The following is a 20,581-nucleotide window of genomic DNA, read 5'->3' as shown; positions in this document are numbered from 1 at the left end:
ACCTCAAGAAATGTGTGGGCACTTAGAGAATAAAGGATGGTTAATTTGTGATTCTACTTGATGTACTCAACACATTAGATCAAGAGAATAAGGCCTGAAATTGGTTTTGTATCTTTTTCAGGGAGAGATAAAAAAATATCGTTCTTACTTAAAAAGAACATTGTCTTGAATATTTTATGATAAGTCTTACTTAAAAAGAAAATATTCAAATTTAAAAAATAAATCTATAACCAACTTACAATTTATTTTTTAATTAATTAATTATCTTATTAATGAAAATATCTAAAAACTAACTTTTGAATTTTCCATTAATTAATTAATAAAATTGAAAAATCTCTCCCTAAAAATTATGTAGTACACGCCACTGTGTGTGGTCGTGTACCACCCTATATATTTTAGGAATATTTTATTTTTCTATTTTTATTTAATTATTTATTCAAACTACTTTGTCAAATAAAAATCTAACAACCTGATAACTAATTCAAATTTGAATTAAATATCTTTTTAACTAATTATCATATATAATTAATTATTTGAATAAATATCTATCTTTTAAATTCAAATCTAATTTGAATTTATCAAATTATTATCTCTCACTCAAATAAAGATATTTAATTAATTCTACCAATTAATTAAAACCAACATAAAATTCGAAATTAAATATTTAATTTATTATAATTTCAAAAATTAATTATAATTAATTATTTATTTAATATAATTTCGAAAATTAATTTAATTATTTAACATAATTTTGAAAATTACAAATTAATTAAATATTAATTAATTTTGTTAATTACAACTAATTTGTAATTAATTAATTAATCACTATTATCACATAATTGCATATTTAGCCCGAAGAACAAATTTCTTCTTAAATATGTCTTTCAACCATTTTTTTCCTTTATATCAACTCTTGCCTTGAATAGTGCTGATAGAGCCGCTGTGGAGACCTATGGACCTATAATTCCAAGCTCCAATAAATTTGAGATTATTAATTAAACTCTTTAATTAAATAATCTTAATTTATTATTCTCATGATTATTTCACTATAAATATGAAACTGCACTCTTGTAATTATAGGCATTTCATTTACTGAGTACTTTATAAAATAAAGCGCTCATTGATATAATCATTACATACAAATTAACCCTCTAATAATGGTTCATAATTAATCGGGAATAAAATTACCGTTTTACTCTTTGAATTATATCTTGTTTCCTTAAGTACCATTGATTTTACTAGTAAAGGTTAATTCATAACTAAATTATGAATTTGAGTTCAATAACCTTTCAATCCCAAAAGTCAACCCTTAAGAGAACCATTATTCAATCTCTTACGAGAACGTATAGATTCCATATTTGTATACAATGTCCCCAACTATTTACATTAATGAGTTCCCAAAACAAAAGTTTCTAGCCTGATCATTCTGACACACCCTAACGAGTGAATCAAAGAACTCATACAACATAAACAGGAGTTCATAGTAACTACAGGATTAAGATTTATTTGTATATGATCATCAGTTGATATATTTAATTAATATTTCGAAACAGTATTTAACTAAGTATTAATAAACATATCTGGTCCAATTCTATACATTCTCTAATATATAAAGTACCTCCACTACAGTGTCCTACTACACTAGTGATCTAGATCTAGATCACATATATTAATAATACTAGTGGACCGTACTTGCAATAATTAATCTAAAGATTCTATAACTTTATTTTACTACGAACTATTCAAGTTCATTTATCTCAAACACAATCCTCCCATACCAATACGTGTTTGAGATCACATATATGAACTTAGGAATTTTTCTGATATTTACATAATATTATTACAGAATAATATAGTCCATAAAATATATGCATAACAAATTCAATTTATTTATTTATTTCTTAAAACAATGTCTACTACATATGCTTTCAGGGTACAATTCCCAACATAAAGAAGAAAAGGGCTCTTTCTATCACCTGGAGTGATTTTGATAAGGAAAAAGATGACAATTGCAGTGACTATTCTAATCAAGAAAACAAATGGTGGCGTTCTTAACAAAAGTACCAGGTCGGACTCATCTGAGGACGATGCAGATTTTGTCAACTCAGACTCAGCTAACGTGGACAAAAAAGGTTGTATATGAAAAGTAGTTTGAGCAATGGTCGTTTATGGAAAAAAAAAGTTCAAGGCATTAACTGACACAAATGCACAACTTTAGGGAACTATCATAAATCTCAATAAAAAAGTGGAAGAAAAAGTTGAGTTAGTATACTAGTTGGAAGCTGATCTTGTTCGTGCCAAGCAAGTGTTGGAATTTATTCCACCTAGAACAGCGACCCTCAATCATTCTCTATAGATTCAAAAGCCTTATGGTGATAAAACTACTATTGGCTACAAATTGTGTTAGGCAAAGCTTATACAAGATCTTTATTTATTTTCATGTATATCTAATATTAAACAAATTAATACGAGATAGCCTAAAACATGTTTCTAAAATTAAATTCAAAGAGAAACAATGAATATAATACTTACATTATACGCAGCAGAATTAAAGAGTCATTCCTTCAGTTTCTCTAACTCTTGTATCCTCTCTGTCGCAGAGTATTATCAAAAAACTGAACCGATCTTCTATTTTCTTCACAGTCTTCCAATGTATCCTTAGAACCACCTAGACTAGTGTGGGAAATTCTCAACACATGAGATAGATATAGAGAGAAGAAAAAAAAATAACAAATAGGCTTAGAAAATGACTTGTGTTTAGAGAGAATCTAAAACTATCAGAAAACCAGTGATTAAACTTCTTTTTTGACTTCTCTCTAAATACTCGTTTTATAGACTCAATTAAGCCATTTAATTTAATTAAAAAATCAATAAAATAATAGTCATTTTGAAGCCCTAGGTCGAAATTATCATGGGCTATAGGCCCGTGAAATTTCTCATTTGATTATAAGCCCATTGGACTTAAAATCAAGGCCTGTAATAATTTCTATTGATTTAATTATTTAAATATTTTATCAAATTAATTATTTATAATTTGAACCTTAATTTAAAATTATTTATTAATTTAGATACCAATTTATCTTAATTAATAAATATGTCATAATTTCTCTTTTCTTCTCAAAATTACACAACTCTGTGAAACTATCCAAAATTGACCTGGTCAACTTTGATAATTCTAATTGATGATTAAATCAATTAATTGAGACTATCTAGATGATTTTATCCAATGTACAATGGGGACCATGGGCCTATGAAATCAAGCTCCAATAAGTTATCATAAATCTAACAAATAAATTTACTAACTTATTAATTCTTCGTGACTCCACTATAGACTCGGAATTGCACTCTTGAATTCATAGAACGCTCTATAACAAATATAGATACGCTATTAATTATCCATTGTTACAACCATAATTGTCACTCAATCCTCTATAGACAGTCTACAATGAGATAGGACTAAAATACCGTTTTACCCCTCATTGTATTTTATCCTTAAAACACTTAGTTCCTTGTAAATGATATTTCAGTAAACTAATTTAATTACTGAAATGAGATCTCTATCATTTAACACCTTGAACCAAACTGAAAGGAAACCATCGTTTCACTTCTTCATCAAAAGCTATAGATGTTCATATCTATGATTAACACTCTCACTCAATTATACTACCGAGTTCCCAAGATGTAAGTATGGGCTAGTCCGCAAGGTAAGCTGGTAACGAACAAATCAAAGAACTCAAATAATACAATCAGTTAGAATACTAATCACTCAGAATTGAGATTGAATTGACCTATGGTCAACTATATGTTATGACTAGAATAGATAATAACGGTATGTTTACTTATCTTATCAACTGTCAATATCGGTCTTGTCCGATGTAACAAATACATCTGATCTTATCTACTTTGCTAATGTTCTGGAAAGAACATAACACTGTAATGTGTAAATAGATCATATCGTAGATTGGCAAGTCAGTGTAAATCCGGTGTACTGACTAATCTTAGGACTAACTTATTTTGAACATATAATCATATTTATATTCCACTGTGATTACGTCACTATAAATAAGATTAGCTATATGCTCGGGATTTAATAGAAGTTTATATTAAATAAATAATCATGAAAATAAAACATGTGAGCAAAGTGATTAACCAAGTAAAAAAAATATTTCTATTATTTTATTGATAATAAAATGAGATTACAAAGAATTTGAGTTTTAATTAGGGCATAAAACCCCAACAAACTGTTGTATAAGAAAGGAAAGAATCTAACGATTGAAGACTCGTTCGTCTCAGCATCAAAGTTGTCGTTTGTAGCAGTCGTTGTACCCAAGAATGTTGATGGATCTGACTCTGGCACTGAAGTTATCAAGAACTCCACTGTGGCAAACCTCTCGTCCAAAGTGTCTTCTCTCTGAGACACTCAAATGGTTGCTCAATCCTCAATTCAAAGATTTGTTCCAACATGCCATTTATGCAACCGCCGAGGGCAAATAAGACCAAAATGTACAAACTTCAGTCATACCTAAAGCTTATGATTCCACGAGGAGGCCACCTAATTCCACCCATTAAAGGCTCTTTTAAATCTTTTCGTCCTAATGGAAATACTATGACCAATGCAAATTGTGGCCTTGTTGCTCAAACCTCGTTATCAGCTTTCAAAAATGATCAATGATATTTCGACAGAGATTGTTCCAAACATATGACTGGTAACAAGCATCTCCTCACAAACTTCATCGAGTCTCAAAACACCACTCATATCTAGTGTGATGTACGTAAAGGGACTAAAGGCTAACCTGTTGAGCATTAGTCAACTTTGTGACTCCAGTTACACTGTAAGTTTTACCAAAACTTAATGTTTAGTTTCATCTAACGGGTGTTCAGTTCTAACAGAAACAGATCCTCTGATAACTGCTATATTATCTGCAACACTATTGTGTGCCATCACACTTTTCTGGACAAACTCGATTAGTGTCATTATCGTCTACTTTTAGTATAGAGAGTAAATAGAGATTTGACAACAATTTTTTAATAAATAAAGAAATAATATAAATGTTTTAAAATGTGAATTATTATATATCACTCGTAGTTAGAATTAATATTTGTATATTAACATAAGAAGGTGATGTATCCTTTAAAAAATGTGGGACATCTCTTCTATATAATAAGTATGTAGATAATAGAAATTCTTGATTTTAACGGTTTTTTATTTTTTTTTAATGTTAACTTTAACGGAATATTCTTATATTTAACATAATATTCTTATATTTAACTGTAGTTTGTAAACACTTAAACTTAAATAAAATAAAATAAATAATTAAAAAAATTAAAATATGATATTTTTGAAATATTTTACAAGGATAATTATTTAAAAATAATAAATAATTAAACAAATTCAAATATGATATTTTTGAGATACTTTACAATAATAATTATTTTAAAATAATAAATAATTAAACAAATTAAAATATGATATTTTTGAGATATTTTACAATGATAATTATTTAAAAATAATAAAATTATACATTTTATAACTTAAATAAAATTTAATTAAATTTAAACTCATTTGTTAGAATAATATCATATTAAAAATATAATATAATATACTGTGAATTAGCAACAAATTATTTTTTTTTTAAAAACAAACAAAAAACTTAAATTTAAAATCCACGTATAATATTTAAAATTACATTAAACATATAATATATAATATCTTATTATTACTCACAAATTCAAAAACTAAAACAAAAATAAATAAATTATTTAATTAAAATATGATATTTATTTAAAATTTATATAACATTAATATAAATTTAATAAAAATAATTAATAAATTCTATAAATAAAACTAAGCAAACGTGCATATTGCACATTGCTTGTATCTAGTATAAAATAAAAAGGCCAAAGGATTTTTTTTTCTCCCCTCCAAGTAACACTTAACCAATCGTTTAAGAAAACATATTGGAAATTTGGAATTATTAATTAAACAAGAGAGAGACAATGGAGTGCTCATACAAATAACGAAGGTTAATTATTTTACATTTAAATTAAAATCCTTCTTGTTCCCAAATCCCAGCCATCGACATTCTACAGTACTCAAAACTAAATTATTCCATGTCCCTACAGCTCTTTTTGAGTACAAGAGAAGAAATCACTCACTCACGGCTTGGACCTATATATTTTGAGTACTTGAAGATGTGGTTTCAAGAAATGGATAATCAGTATAACCTTTAATAGGATCAGACAAGTAGAATGTGCTTCTGTTATACTTATTTAGAGGGCCATTAAGCTCAAATCTGTTTGGCAAATCTGGATTAGCCAAGAAGGGACGACCATAAGCAACAAGATCAGTACGATTTTCAGCTAAAGCATTGTTCCCATCTTCCTTGCCATAACCCCCAGCAACAATGAATGCACCATTGAAAGCCTTTCTCATGGGGACAAGACTATGAGGGGTCTCATCAATATCTCCAAGACTTTTCATTCTTGGTTCAACCATGTGGCAATACAGGATCCCATACTTGTTCAGAGATTCCACCATGTGAAGCCCCAAAGCCTCTGGGTTGGAGTCATTTGATTCCATGTAGTTTGCAAATGGTGACAATCTAATTCCAACTTTATCAGCACCTATCTCATTAACAACAGCTTCAACCACTTCAAGAGCAAAACGACCCCGATTCTCTAAAGATCCACCGTATTTATCTGTTCGGTCATTCACTTCATCTTTCAAAAATTGATCAATCAGGTAACCATGAGCTCCATGGATCTCAACTCCATCAAAGCCTGAATTCAACATGTAAGACAATTATGTCAGTTGCAAAAGTTTGAACAAACTTATAAAATCACTGACTACTAAACTTGATTTCCAACAAACTCTCTACTTTATCAGAAAAAGGAATCTACCAGCTTCCATGGCATTCCTCGCAGCTAGCCTAAAATCATTGACTATTTGAGGAATTTCATCTGTGCCAAGCCGCCTTGGAGGATCGAATTCTGCGACATCAATGGCATTTGATCGAATTTGGGGAGTCAATGACTTGTCAGTGGAAGATATTGGAGCTTGGCCATTTGGTTGGAAACCTGTTCACACCAATAAGGTAGGACACATCTGAATCAATAATGTTCAATTGAAAGAGAAAATCCATGGATATGACTAGAAGCACCAGAGCAACACTAAGAAAAAAAGAAGAGTAAATTTGCCTAAACAGTTCATATATATTCTACTAGAGAATTCTGCATCTTATTTTCTACTGGTAATTAACAATCTAGTGTCACAAGTCTGTACAAGCATATTTTCATATTCATATTGCATAGCATACTTGATACTTCTCACCTAACAATTCCATTCATAATCTCATCATGATATTGTATATTAAGTGCTTATAGCAGATTCTAAAACGCACCTGCATTTGAAACTCTGCCCACATGCCAAATCTGACAGAAAAAGATACCACCTTTAGCGTGAACTGCATCAACAATAGGCTTCCAAGCTTCAACTTGCTCTTTTGTCCATATACCAGGTGTATCAGGGTACCTATATATAATCAAATTCAAAACCACACAAACATTTTACAAATTTAAAGTAAATGTAAAGCATGAATTTAAAAATATTGTAATACATCAATAGAATTACCCTTGAGCAGTATTAGAAATTCCAGTTGCTTCTGAAATGAGAAGACCCCCATTGGAGGTTCTTTGGGAATAGTATAAGATGGCATGTGGCTGAGGAACATTGTCGTATGACCTTTGTCGAGTCAAGGGTGCCAAAACAACCCTGTAAGTTATCAACAACAAAACCCCAAATGAAAAAAGAAGCCCATGGTCAATCAAACAGTAAGCAACACAGAGAAGCAAATAAACAAAATTGAACTGTAGTAATGCTAAGTACAGCCCAAGATGTACCAATGTAGAACTCAATTTCTCCCATACAGTGTCAAAGATGAGACACCACCATAACGTTTAATCCAACTTTATAAACCAAAATGTCATATCACTCTCTTTCTTATTCATTTTTTTTTATTTCAATTTGCACAAACTAACTTCTAAGCAATTAAAAAAAAAACAATAATCAATAGCAAAATTACTCGAGAGACAAAACCCAGAAAATATTCCTGCTAACCAAATTAAAAAAGATGATTACCTATGAGAAAGATTGAACTTTCCCATTTTGCATGGCGTCATAAGAAGATTTGTGAGAACTTGAGCAGAAGCCATTTTGGGTATTTGGGTATGTTGTTTACCAATTGTCGCAATACTAAAACGTTTGAGCTCTTTCTTAATTTATACTTGTCGAATGACTGAAGAAAGACCCAATTTGGCTACATATACGAAAATATAAGTGGCCCATTTTTTCTACAATGAAGAAAATTAAGAAATGGAGAAAACGACTAAACGATTATTCAAAAGGGGAAAAGAAGAGCAAAAATCAACGCAATGAATTAAAAGTGGCTAATTTTTAAGCTTTAATAATGATGCTGACGTCTGTGCGTGCGCGGGCTGCAGTGATTCTTCCTACTAAACTTGCTCATTGCCATCGTCATTGACCACCAAAAGGTAACTTGTCTCGTGGGTTTTGTTATGTTGCCGGTTTTGGATTTTATTCATTTATAGAACTGATTTTGCTTTACATTAATGAAAAAAAGATTCTATTAATAATAATTTTATTATTTTTACGAAAATTTTAAAAGGAAAACAAAGAGACAGCCTACAAAGAGGCAATGCTAGTATGAAAACGAAATAAGAAACATGAAATTACATAAACGTAAGAAACTGAACTTCAACTACTAACTACAGAACTTGAAACTGAGCATCGCGCATCAAGGCTGTGTTAATGATATCCGGTGCTAAGTCTCCCTCCAATTTGTGAAGCCTTGCCCACTTGCATAATCTCGGTATGTGATGTATTTCCCAAAGTTTGAGCTTCGTAACTGATTCATGAAACCATTTATGAGGTTCAGTTAGTCTATAATCTACTTTTGAGGGGTCCTTACCTTTCAGCGATTGGATCGCATTTCGAGAGTCGGACTGGAAGACAACATTACAGAATCCATTATCTGCTGCTGCAACTTTTGCCGATGTACTCAGGGCCCAAGGCTCACCAATGTGAGAAATCAGATTGTTGCAATCATTGAGTAATCTTTCCCAATTGAGACATCAGTGTTGCAAATCAGCCATTCCTTCGGAGGAGGTAACCAAACTGTGATTGGATAATTGCATTGTGGTGAATTAGGTGGTAACCAATCTACCATGTTGATTATGCTCCTGATATGAGGCTTTTCGATCGTCTCCATGAATGATCTGATTTCTCACATTCCAAATGGTTTCCTTTCAAGAATGATCTGATTTCTTGAACCAGTGCATCCACTGGCTCCATTTCCCAGCCGCCTGGCAGCCATTGGTTCTTAGTCCCCAACTACATTCAAACCATACAGTCGAAGCAAATGAGATGGAAGGTACTTTCCTCATTTTGATCACATAATGGGCAGAACACATTGTCCATGTGAATGTGAAAGAAGCGCTATAGACGGGTCCTGGTGAGTAAAATGTCCCTGACTACTTGCCACCAAAATAGTTTACTTCTGTTGTCAATCTTCGAACCAACCCCATATCCATCTCCGAAGTTTGTTATCCACTCATCATGTTTCTCATTGATAGGGAGTGTAATATTTAGGATGCGTTTAGAATCATGGTCCGAGAAGCACTCTTTAATCAATTGGGCCCATTTTCGATCAACTCTTTTACCCAGTTAATTTTCCAAGAGTGGCGTCCTTCAAAGGTTGGGGTTGGAGATTTCCTTCCGGGACGGGACCCAAGGGTGGAAGGAACCAAATGGAAGTAGTCTCCCCAATCCAATTCCAATTCCTCTTGCATAGGCCCTTTGGAGAACATCCCTCGCCCTTAATGCCTCTTTCCACGTGATGGAATCCGTTGTTCTCTGCTGGAGTTCCAACAAGTCCCTGTCTTTTCTATATTTAACGTTCATAGTATTACTCCAAATACTAGTAATATTAATAAACAAAAAAAAAAATAGAGAGGTTGACACAAGTAAACCACCAAAAATTAGATAAATAAAATATATTCAATAACAAGAACAAGACCAAAAAACATATAGGTTAGTTTCTTACTTTCTTTCACCATCGATACCACACCAAGGACAAGCTAGTAAACAAGATAGAACAAATTTTAAATTTTTTAATAGATTGGTCAACATTTAAATACAAAATTAGTATTTTTTTTTTAGCTCCAATACAATTTAATTTCGTGGATATTTTAGCTTAAAACGTGATTTCATGACACTTAAAAAATTGTGTAATATGATAATTAACCGTGGTTAACATGTTAACTTAATTGTTACTATTTTAAAATTCAAAAACTTAGTTTTATATATATTTTATAAAAAGTAGGAATTATATATAAATAAAAAGGCAGGGGTGTTTTTGTAAAAAAATGAAATATATATTTTTTTTGAGAACACTTTCACATTATTTACGTTTGGTATCCAATATTGTATTTTATAGCATATTTTTATATAATATTTTGTTTGGTATAAATGAATTTTTCTAAAATATTATACGTTTGTATATAAATACATGTCAATACCTAACATAGTATTATATGTTGCTTAACCCTGCACTCAAAGAATTTAATTAATAAGTTACTTCAAGGACCCATCTTTTCTTTTTCATCACCTAGCTTGGATGATTTTTTAGGCGTAGTTTTGGGTATATATGATTCCAAATGTAATATTTACAAACATGTTGAAATTTTTGGTAACAAGATATTGTAGAGAACTTGTAGCTATGGTGCACATTCTAGGAACTAGTCTTCGAGTTGGAGAGAGATTAAGTTTGATGTAGGTGGTCATGTTTGTTTGATTCTTTCTTTTGATATGTCTGAGGAGACATTTCGTAGCATACCAATTCCATCTTGCATCCAACCAAAAAAGGTGGAAGAAAGTTTGACATTGGGTGAGTGGAATGATTTACTTGCCATTTTCTACGCCGTTAACTAGATCAAGCATCTGATATTTAAGCCACTACAACATGAGCATGAACTGTAACAAATTTATCTAAATACATAACAATCCTAATATGCAGAATAGATTTAATACATGATCGTTAGAGTATACTTCCAGCCATTAATATTGATAATCTCAATTTAATAGTTTTATATCTGAAAAAAAAAAAAAGAGTATTAATGATTTTTTATTTTATTTTTATTTCCAAAAATATTTATTTTAAAAAAATTATCGTTTAACATGACTGATTACCAAAAAAAATAGACTTTTAATTAATTGAGATTAAATTTTAATAAGGATTTTCAACTAATTTTATATTAAACCGATGGATATTATTGTTAAATTTAAATTGAGATTATTTTTCTTTTAAAAATAAATTGATATTATTATTATTTTTCTTGAAAAGAGAATTTAGCATTAATTGAGGAGAGAAAATTGAAAACACCATTAATTCATTTTAGGCTATTTAGGTTTTTTACCCCTGAACTATTACCACTACCGTATCGTGCCCCCTAATTTTTTCAGGCCGTTAAAAATTCCCCTCGAAATATTCACAGTAATGTAAAGAAGGACTTCCATTAACTTTCAACACAGAATGCTGACATGGCTCATTACATGCTGATGTGTCTTGGCCATATCAGCGTCATGTGTGTAATTTTATTGTTTTTAAATATGGTTTTTATTTTTTTTAATGTATAAAAAATGGTTTAATTTATTAATTATATTTTTTAGTGTTTAATTCACTAATTTTTAATATGATTATAGATTTTTTAATTTTAAAATTACACACATGGCGCTGACATGGCCAAGACACATCAGCATATAAACAGCCATGTCAGCCTTCTGTTAGCCACATGTGTTAAAAGTTAACGGAAGTCCTTCTTTACATAACTGTGAATATTTCGGGGGGAATTTTTAACGGCCTGAAAAAATTAAGGAGCACGATACGGTAGTGGTAATAGTTCGGGGGGTAAAAATCCTAAATAGCCTTCATTTTAACGTTGTCAAATAATTTTATTAATAGTTAATTAAATTAGATGAGGTTTCTTAAATTAATTGGTGGGACAAGAATGAGACAGTATAATGAGGACAGCTAATTTTTTTCTTAATTCCTGTACCTTTCTTTAACGCGCACATATATATATATATAAATATATATATACTAGGTAGAAATGTTTGCTTAATTTTAAAGTTGTAAATATGTTTATTCAAACATGTATTTATTTTTATTATATTTTTTAATTATCATATAAATTTTAAATAAATAAAAGATGTTTAATATAATATATGACATAAATATATTAAAAAAAATTAGGGTAAAATATTGTCTATAATTTTAATAAAAATTCGTTCATTTTTTTATAAATATATATATAATAGAATGAATTAGAGTTCTATAGTATATATAAATATTTATATTAATAATCTCTACATATATGGCATCTAAATACAACATTGACATAATTGTATATTTATATAGCTACATAACATATGTATATAATTACAATAATGTTTAAAAAGAAATTAATAATAAAAATAAAATAAGAATAGAAAAATTCATAGTGTATAGTAATATACATGCATCAACTATTTTGATTAATTAATTTATTTATTTTTGTTTAATTTATATTTGTTATAGCTTTTGAATTTGGCAGTGACAACAAGAGATTATATATTATATGGTTAATATAATATTATTATTATTATACGTGGATTTTAAAGTTAAGTTTGTTAATAGTTGATAATAGATTATATTATATTATATATTTAATATGATATTATTCTAATACGTGAAGTTTAAATTTAAGTTTAATTAAATTTTATTTAAATTATAAGACGTATAGTTTTATTATTATTGTAATTGTTATCCCCATTTCCTGCGTGGGCCCGGTACATTCGTCCAGGCCCACGGCAAAGGCTGTTCAAAATGTGGGTCCGGCCCAAAGCCTCGTGGTACGGGAATGTCCAAGGGGGCACGGGCCTGGATGCAATTCTGGGCCCACGAGGAAGTCCGGTATGGTCATCCGGGACAGTCATCCAAGAGACGTGCAAGCAGTTCGAACCCCCACGACATACGCGTCATGGTCTCGGACCCTGGTACGATCCGGGGCGGTGGTAAATGGAGAGGGACAAAGGTAAACGAACTTGGATCACATCGTCCCCGGTTGGTGGGACCAAGCATCCGGGACCCTGAAGCCGCCTCACTCCGCGTGGGCGTTGTCCCTACTTTTCACCTGTGGAAAATGCCACCTCGGGATTGCACGTCGTTGTTTCAAATCTGCGCTGCCAAGTACTCTGACTAGTCTTGTCTCCTGAATCTGCCTCGTAACTCGAAGTGTCCAGACCAAAAGCACCGTTTTGTCGGGCGAAATATAGCTCTTGGGCCAACTTATTGGGCCTTAACTGGTCTGGAATTCATGTATGTTTTATCTTTTATATTGGGCTCCCACTAGGGAGGCTGAGAGTATCCATATCTCTGATGGGCCCGGGTCATACCCAGCCCAGACCCAGTATTCCCATAAGCCTATAAATACAGGCTATAGAACACTGGAAAAATGACCTTTCTTCAACTAAGATACAGTTACTCTGTCAAAACATAGAGAAAAACTCCATTGTAAAAGGCTTTCCAAGCTCTAATACTACAGACTCATTGACAAAGACTCATTAACGCCCTAACCACATAAAAATCCCATGTTAATCCGCTACTTCTATTATTATTACCCTTAAATAATATATATTAATATAGTTACCGAAAACCTCGGTTAACAGTAATATATCTGAAAAATATTCTATTTTAATTTGTTTAATTATTTATTTATTTATTTTATTTTATTTAAGTTTGAGTCAATATCTAAAAAAATATTCTATTTAATTTATTTATTAAATTTTATTTAAGTTTAAGTCATATTTAAAATTTATTGTTAAATATAAAAATTTAAGTTAAATATAAAAATATTCCGTTAAAGTTAACGAAAAAAAATAAAAAATTGTTAAAACCAATAATTTCCGTTATCTACACACTTTTTATATAGAAGATATACTTTTAATTTTTTTTTAAAAAAAAACCCTTAATTTAGTTTTTTTTAAAATGATCTTTAAATTATTATTTTTTAGGGATTAAGTTTTTAAATTTAATTTAGTTAGAAAGTAAGTCTATCTTTTTAATTTTTTTAATAGTTATAACATGCATGACAAGTTTAAAGAATACATTATATGACAAATTCAAAAGGTCAAATTATCAAATTTTTTAGTATTTTTTTTAATGTTCTATTTAATTATTACCTTGAGATAGAATATTGATATTTCTCGTTCGGTGTTTCAATCGATTTCCTCATCCAAATCTAGAACTCGGTCTAATCAATTCGTGAACTCTTGTAGTCTGCCTCGACCAGAGGCATTGACGGTTGGCCAAAAGCGTAAGGTCTGATGAGACGTGGGGGACCTGACTGAGGATGTTCGATTAAGGGTGAAAATACATATTTGTTGATTTTAATTGTAAAAATAAATTACGTTTTAATTAATATTTCATAAAATTAATGTGATATATTTTATAAATGAAAATATTTAATTTAAATTTAATTTTTTGTGATTTTGTAGGAATTAAAGTGCATTATGGCACTTTGAAAATAAAGGAATTAAAACTAAAAAGAAGGAAATAAAAAGTAGCAAAATTGAAGACAAAAGAAAATAAAATGATGAAAGCCCATCCCACGGGCTACATTACCCAGTGTGAATAGTGCCAGACCCATGAATAGTGCATGCCAGCTTCTCTTTCAGTTTTTCAAAAACACCAACTTTTGCAAAAAGTCAATTCTTTCAAAATTCCAGCAAAGCCCATGTGCACCTCCCCTCCAACTGCCACCCCTCAGTCAACATGTTTGCCTCAAATCCCATCAACACTCAATTTTCTCATTTCTTGCCACACTTCATCTTCATACAATCAAAGAAGACCAAATTAGCAATTTCAACCTCAAAATCAAAAGGTGTCTCCACAATGGCAAACTCAACAACCTCAAGAGGAAGTACCACTTAGGCGATCCGCTAGAGAGAAAAGAAGAGCAATTTTAGGTGATTACATTGTATTTTTTCAAAAGCATGAGTTTGACATAAGGACAGTGGAAGATGATCCAATCAACTTTCAACAAGTCAAACAAAGTGCTTATGTCAAGGTGCTAATCTACTTTTTATTTATCTATGTATTTTGTAGGTGGTTCTTTTTTTTACTCAATTAGTTTGTTTTGCTCAGACGACTTAATTGGGTGCTCTCAAGTTATTTTGTCTAAATTTGTTGGTGTAACTTAGTCTTCTATTAGTCGTTTTAATTTTAGCAACTCATATTTTGACTTTGTATACCATTTGGCATGACAATTAGTTTGTTGGCTGGAAGTAGTCCCTCCGCTTATTTCTTATATGATTCATTTCACTTGTCAAAAAAAAAAGTTCATGAAACCTAATCTTGTAAAATTAAAAATAAAATAAGAATGAAATCTTCTTATTCTCTCCCTTTGTTGGTTTTGATGAAAATTCTCACCATGCAAATACCATAGGGAATTTTACAAAAATGTTCTAAGATTAAAAAAAAACTAAAATACAAAATCTTTAAAAAAAATTATAAAAATACAGAGTGGCATAATAGTAAATACGGAGTTTTTTTTAAAACAAAGTTTACAAATTTATAACAATACAGTTTTTTTGTAATCAAAATTTACAAATTTGTAACCATGTGTTATAATTTTATACACACATTTACAGATTAAATAAAAAACTGTTACAAACAGTAATAGAATTGTTACAGACTATTATCTATATATTTCTATTTTATATAAAATTTATTATTTTTCAATTTTCTTTAAAATTTACAGTATTGTGTGTAATTTTTCCAATACCACATATGACATTTTGTAGCCCAGGCCCAAATCGATCCTCGATTGCACAGCAAGAAAAGGCCCAATCTTGTTGCCACCATAGAGACATTTACAAACTATGGTTTATCTTCTCTTTTTTTTCTCAAGTATTATATTATCATGAAAATATATATATACAGTTTTAACACCATTTTAATATTATTGTAAGTTTTATATTGCATTTTATTTATTAAGGTTGCATTTCTTTTATTTAATTCAAATTTTATAAATTTAGGATTGTTGTTGTTGTTGATATCAAAATAACATATCCCCATAATCTCCATCTCACATATTATGTCCTATCTAAGCTCATAAAAAATAAAAAATAAAAATAAAAAATCAATTCTTCTTTCTCACTGAGTTGACTATTAAAATTATATTTTTATTGGAGGCTCCATCTCCAATCCCACTTGAGTTAACTATTAGGGTTTCTCAGCATTTCTAAATTCCAGTTTGATATTTGTTTGGTTATTACATGTTACCTAATTTATAAGTTCGTATCAAGTTAGTTTCTTTTATCATCTTTTCATCTAACCATTATTAAATATTACGTATCATACACATATAAATAGGGACATGAATAATATATTTTGAAAAAAATTGAGATGTCGAATATTATTTATGATTTAATCAACCATAAAAAAAAATATTATTTAACAAATTTTGGTTAAAGAATGAGAACTAATGACCATGCTCTATTTTATTTTATTTGGTTATAATTTTTAGATTTTTTTAACTTTAAATATAATACTTTTTTAATTTGATGATATTTTAGTTATTTAATTAAAATAAAGTTTAACATAAGTTTTTTTTTTTTCTATTTGGTTACAACATAAAAATAACAAGGCTTATTAAGATTTTTTTCCCCCCAAAATATTGTCAATCAAAATCGTGCCTCCAAATTTGCCAACCTGTTAAAAATTCCTCTTGAATTATTCACGTGATTAAAATGTGGAACTTCTCTCCAATTTCGCTAACGGAATGGTAATGTAGTAGTTTGAACCCTGCTGTGTATTGTCACGTAATTGTCTTATTTATAATTTAAATAATAAATAGGATTCTTGCCCCCCGAACTATTTCCATTACCAAATTGTGCCCCATGAATTTAAAATTTTAAAATTAAACAATCTTTTGATTTTTATTTTTAAAAAGGAAAAATAAACCATTAAATTAAAAATCAATTGAAATTAAAAAAAAATATTGATAGTGACAAAAAATTGGCTTCGGTTGGGCATGCGATTGAGTGAGCTCGAAGTTAGTTGGGTAGTGACATCGTTGACAGGCTGGGCTCATGCGGGTTCCTCTGATGGAATATCTCACTCTATAAATATAGAGTACCAGTCCTCAAACTCGCTACTCATTATTCTGTCATTCAATAACTCCAACTAAAAGGGTTAGTGAGAGCTTGAAAGTCTGTATACTCGTTTTAATTTCTCTTATTTTCTTTTGTAGATCTAGAGTTGTAGATCGAGATTATCAATAGCAATGGCTAGAGGTACATATATTCGATCTTCTAAATTTTATAACAATCTGTTTATTCCGCATTAGGATTGTTATGCATTTAGATTAATTTTTAATCTAACATTATCTTGTCCTTCTGCATCTCTCCATTTCCTTGCCCATCTCATATCTTGTAATAAATTGACGAAAGTTGTTGATATTTTTTGGTCGGTGCAAAAATGAGGGAAAGCGAAAGAAAATGAGAGAAAATTTTAATATAATTTTATTTTTATCTATTTGATTTTTAATTTTGTATGATTTAATTTAATTTAAATAGTTTTTTAGTTTAATGTTTTTTATCTTTTCTTTTTAATATTTAAAATATTGTTTAAATTTTTGGATTCGATGGGCATGACTTTGGTAGTGATAATAGTTCGAGGAGTAAAATCATATTTATTCTTTAAATTATACATGTGGCAATGCTATATCAGCACTCCAGTGTCGTCACGTCATCATTTTGTTAGCAAAATTGGACGAAAGTCGCACATTTCAACAACACAAATAGTTTATGGGAAATTTTTAATGGTCTGAAAAATCCAAAAAACACATTTGGTCATGGTAATAGTTCGGGGGAATAATCATAATAATCCAAATAACAAATATGACAAATACATAAGTGTTTTTACTTCAATAAAATAAATTTGAAGTGGCATATAAATACATTATTTATATGTTCTATATTATTTTAAAATAGAATAATATTATTTTATTCCAAAAATATTATTATGTGTAATAAATTATTACAAATACACTAAGTAATATGTACTAGTAATTTTATGTATTATTAATACAAAAATTATATTGATTATGAATAAGATTATTGGACAATTCTTCTACACGAGATTCACTTTAAGCCCTATCGGTAGGGTTTTCAGTGTTTCTCGACCCGTGAATAGTTTTCGGTGCGATTTTTTTATGATTGTGTATATTGTAGCTATTTAAAGCATCCTGCAAATTTTCAGAAAATTCCGAATAGTTTACAGTACCGAAAACTAGGTTCAAACATGTTGTTTTCCACGCGCATAAAAAAAATTAGTCACGCGTGCAACAACATGTTTGAACCTAGTTTTCGGTACTGTAAACTATTCGGAATTTTCTGAAAATTTGCAGGATGCTCTAAATAGCTACAATATACACGGTCATAAAAAAAAATCGCGCCGAAAACTATTCACGGGTTGTAAACACTAAGAGTCCTACTGGTAATGCTTAAAGTAAAACTCCTATAGTAAAATTCCTCTAAGATTATTTACACTATACCATATATCAAACTGAATCTTAAACAAAATTATATTCCATCTCTATATTAAGCACATTCTGTGAGGCTAAGTTAGATTATTTAAGGCAATTGAAACCTCAATGACTTGTGGTCTAAAATGTTCTTCTTATGAAGTGACCAACAATGTGGAATATTGTAGAGCTTTGCAATATGTTACTATAATTAGACCTTATTAGATCCCATATAGTGAATAAACACACAAAAAAAATCTCTAATTTCAATAATAGTTGAATGACTTGTATAATTGAGATGATGTTTCCATTCAAAGAACATTTCCAAAGAAGTGGGTCTGCCTATTATTTGTCTTGCAGTTTTAAAGCCAATAAATCCAACTGTATTTTAGTAATATGATGAGCACAAATTAAACTCAATTAATGCAAAAATAAACCATTATTGAGTAAAGTGAAAAAACTATTTCCACATAAGATTGTATCTAATAAATATTATATATTAGTGTTCCTATATTTTTATTTTGAGAGAGGGAATAATGATAATAAAAATGATAGAATCAAACATAAAAAAAATGTAAATAAAATGTAAATTTGGTCAAATGGTCAATCTTCACCACCAATTGCAAATAATGCAATTAATAAAAACAACAATAATATATCTTCAATATTTATTTATGATGAATATCTCCAAAATATTTATTATACTAATCCTATATAATCAACAAAGTAAATTAAAAATTCTTTCGAGCTTAATCTATATATTTATATAAAGAAGAGCAACAAAAAGATGATGTGATATTCTAAAATTGCTTTAAATTATTTTAACTATTTTCTTTTTTTTTTATTCAACTTTTTCTATAAAGTGGAGCTTCAAGGAGATGATGTGACACTCATTGCTCTAAATTACTCTCTCTATTTTCTTATTTTTTTCTCATTTCTTATTCAATTTTTTCTATGAAAAATATATTTTTATTCTATTTTCAAATAGATGTCGTGACACTCTAAAGTTGCTTTAAATCGCTCTATCTATTTTCTTATTTTTTCTCATTTTATTCAACTTTTTCTATATAGAAAAATATTTTTATTCAATTTAAAAAATAATAGTAATTAACTCTATTGTATTTAATTTTAGTTTTTAAATATCTATCTATGTATTAATAAATCAATTAACTAATTTAAATGAGAGATATATAAGTGTTATAACCTAAAAATACGAGCTCAATTATCTTGCTCAAGGTACAACTGGAACGTAATAAATAAAGGTTACAAGACTTTGGAGATATTTCGTTAACTCCAGATCAAACAGCTCGAGGTTGTGTCACTGAGTTTGGGACAGCCTAGGATCCTCCAGATCATTTCAAATGTCAATGTTAGAGATCGGGGTGTCCAGTGTCCAAATCGCTCTCATCAAGCCCGAGCATTATCTAAGTTAAGCCATCCTGCTCCAATCACATCCAGTTCAAGAGTTGCATCTAGCTCGTGGTGGTTTAAGGACGCACGTAAGGAAGAATCCCAACAGACTTGGAAATGCATAATAAATGTTTATAAGTTATGTATTTAATGCCCAATACAATAGTCATAGGTTTAATAAGGGCATTTGTGTATTTCATAATTTGAGAAGTTACCAAATTCTATAAGTTACCATTTATTGTACGGTTACCCAATATTGTCCACCAAAATTCCCTATAAATATAGAGGAAATTGACAGTAAAAGAAACTGACATCTTGTATGTCAAATCTCTGCTGAAATTGTCATAAATAATTTATTTAAGAGTTAAGAGTGACTCGTGGACTAGGTGACTTTTAACCACTGAACCACATTAAAACTTTGTGAGTTTATATATATGGTTTATTAGCAAGCATAATCACTCTAATTGAATTTCTTAATCCCTTGTTGGCGAAAAATCGCGTCAACAATAAGTATATTTTTAAATGA

General features: G+C 29.7%; 1 protein-coding gene across 1 annotated transcript; it reads right to left on the bottom strand.

Annotated features, from left to right (window-relative positions):
* Window positions 1-5,918: 5,918 nt before the first annotated feature.
* On the bottom strand, window positions 5,919-8,421 carry LOC133804228 (putative 12-oxophytodienoate reductase 11). The gene is made up of 5 exons (XM_062242383.1): window positions 8,138-8,421; window positions 7,631-7,771; window positions 7,401-7,531; window positions 6,901-7,077; window positions 5,919-6,780 (listed from the first exon to the last, which is right to left on the bottom strand). The coding sequence occupies exons 1-5, from the start codon at window positions 8,209-8,211 to the stop codon at window positions 6,170-6,172; spliced, it is 1,134 nt and encodes a 377-aa protein (XP_062098367.1). The 5' UTR covers window positions 8,212-8,421; the 3' UTR covers window positions 5,919-6,169.
* Between the last annotated feature and the right edge of the window lie 12,160 nt (window positions 8,422-20,581).

The sequence above is a fragment of the Humulus lupulus genome, chromosome X, assembly GCF_963169125.1.
Source record: "Humulus lupulus chromosome X, drHumLupu1.1, whole genome shotgun sequence".
Taxonomy (NCBI): domain Eukaryota; kingdom Viridiplantae; phylum Streptophyta; class Magnoliopsida; order Rosales; family Cannabaceae; genus Humulus; species Humulus lupulus.
The sequence above is the reverse complement of the archived record's forward strand: the minus strand, read 5'-3'. Positions and strand labels throughout refer to the sequence as shown.

Coding starts and splice junctions, on each gene's coding strand:
- LOC133804228 (XM_062242383.1), bottom strand. CDS start 8,211: ATGGCTTCTGCTCAAGTTCTCACAAATCTTCTTATGACGCCATGCAAA. Junction 7,078..7,400: donor GGGCAGAGTTTCAAATGCAG/GTGCGTTTTAGA, acceptor TGGTGTGAACAG/GTTTCCAACCAAATGGCCAA. Junction 6,781..6,900: donor GAGGAATGCCATGGAAGCTG/GTAGATTCCTTT, acceptor TGTTGAATTCAG/GCTTTGATGGAGTTGAGATC.